At 60.7% G+C, this 1,868-nt stretch overlaps 1 protein-coding gene across 1 annotated transcript in view; it reads right to left on the reverse strand.

Moving 5' to 3' along the window:
* Positions 1-1,184: 1,184 nt before the first annotated feature.
* Positions 1,185-1,868, reverse strand: part of EMIHUDRAFT_103576 (hypothetical protein) — a gene marked incomplete at both ends in the record, with an annotated part of 3,515 nt that continues 2,831 nt past the window's right edge. Inside the window, 3 exons of the mRNA XM_005766481.1 lie at positions 1,185-1,222; positions 1,375-1,553; positions 1,711-1,768. Of these exons, the coding sequence (XP_005766538.1) occupies positions 1,185-1,222; positions 1,375-1,553; positions 1,711-1,768 (275 nt within the window). The remainder of the gene's footprint in view (positions 1,223-1,374; positions 1,554-1,710; positions 1,769-1,868) is intronic.

The raw sequence follows: 1,868 nt of genomic DNA on the forward strand, positions 1-1,868 counted from the left end.
AGCAGCCCGACCCCCCGGGGAGGGCCGCCCTCAGGGCTAGGGCTCTCTAGCCCGTAACCCGATGCCAATCATCTGGCCCGCTGGGTGCGCTGCTTAGCTCCCCGGCCCTGGATGTGAGGCTGCCGACTGCACTCCAAGTGCTCCAAGTGCTGCGAGGAGAGCGGAGTTGCGCCGGAAGGCGGGAGAAGCCGCGAGAGCAAGGGATCGGCAGGCGGGCGTCGTCGTCGCAGAACGAGGCAGATGAGAGCGACGCGACAGAGGAGGAAGCGACAGGAGAGAGAACGACGAGAGTGGGACGACCGCGAGGTGGCATGAAGGTTGCAGCGAGAATCGGCGAGGGACTGCGAAGAGAGATAGGAAGAGGCAGACTCCCAAGGGTGGGCGACGGCTAGCACCACACTCCTCTCCTTAAAATCCCTGTGTGGTGGCGGCGTGCCGTCCTCCCATCCCTCCCGTGGGTTGTCTGTTTTCACTTTCCTTCTTTCTTTTGCACTCCAAGTGCTCCAAGTGCTCTTGTGTCACTACGGTGGCGCGCGTGTGTGCATTTGTGTGTGGGCGGGACATGCTACCTTACCTCTCACCTACATCTCGAACCTACATCGCTATGCAGCTGGAGTGCTCTTTCTTTGGGTTGTGAGAGAGAGAGAGAGGTATTTAAGCAATACCAAACAACTCTAACACTCACACATCAATTGGGGCCTGGAGCCCGTTATTTGTGTGTGTGTGTGTGAGAGAGAGGGGGGGGGGGGGCACGTCCACTGCATCCACTTAAGCACTTTGCCGGCTCCTCCCGTCGCCTCTATTGTTTGTTCGTATGCTTGTCAATCCAGCCTTCACGAGACACGACGCATTCCCATATAGCTAGCGTTCTTTGCGAAGCCGCTCGTCATCTGACATCTCGCCCTCGTGTCGTCCGCACCGCGCACCTAGGGTCCCTCCAGCTCCACCCACCCTCCTCCACTCGTGCCTTTTCGGTACTCCTATTTCTCTCCATCCGCCTCGCCCTGCGCCTTTTCGTATCGCGCGCCGTTTGCCCAAATGGTACACACTATACAACGGTCATCACACGCTGCGGTGCTGGCCCTAACCTACCTCCAATGCTACATAAAGAAAAGACGCTTACCGGGGGCCTCATCCCTGCCGCTGGTTGTCAAAGCCGCCGAGCGTCCCCAGCGAGCCGCCGTTCACCTCCTCATCAGCCAGAGTGTCGTCCCTCTCCCACCTAGAGCGGCGCAGGCGAGCGGGCGTCAGCTTGGCAGTGCTGCATCGCCCCGCGCCCGGGGCGGCGTGGCGCGCGCACGGGTCGCTGCAGCCGCCGTATGTAGGCTTGAGGCACTCATCGGGGCCAATGCCTAAGGTCGCAACAGTCGCGACGTTGCGGCGTCGAGCGGAGAGAGCCGACGCCGGCCCGAGGGGGGCGCGCGCCGGTGACGCGCCACACGCGCCACATGAAGGCCTGCGACTTGAAGCTGCTCGCCGTCGGCTCCCAGCGGCAGTCGTCGTCCCACGCGGCTGCGGTACGGGAGAGGGCCAAGCTCGCAAACTCGGCGTTGCTGTGAACAGCGCCTCCTCACGCTCGTCTGTGTGTGTGTGTGTGTGTGTGTGTGTGTGTGTGTGTGTGTGTGTGTGTGTGTGTGTGTGTGTGTGTGTGTGTGTGTGTGTGTGTGTGTGCAGGTACGGGATGGCCAAGCTCGCAAGCCTGCGGTGAACCAGTCTATGAGCCGAGTGACGGGCCGTTCGAAGAACCACAGGTTGACCTCGAAGATGCCTATGCATACCACTAGCAGTAAGCATAATAGAGAGTTCACTGATACTTCGTTCAAGACGTCAAATACGCCTCGCATCGGCGATGTGAGCGCCGTGTAAGA

Source organism: Emiliania huxleyi (genome assembly GCF_000372725.1).
Source record: "Emiliania huxleyi CCMP1516 unplaced genomic scaffold EMIHUscaffold_51, whole genome shotgun sequence".
Lineage (NCBI taxonomy): Eukaryota > Haptophyta > Isochrysidales > Noelaerhabdaceae > Emiliania > Emiliania huxleyi.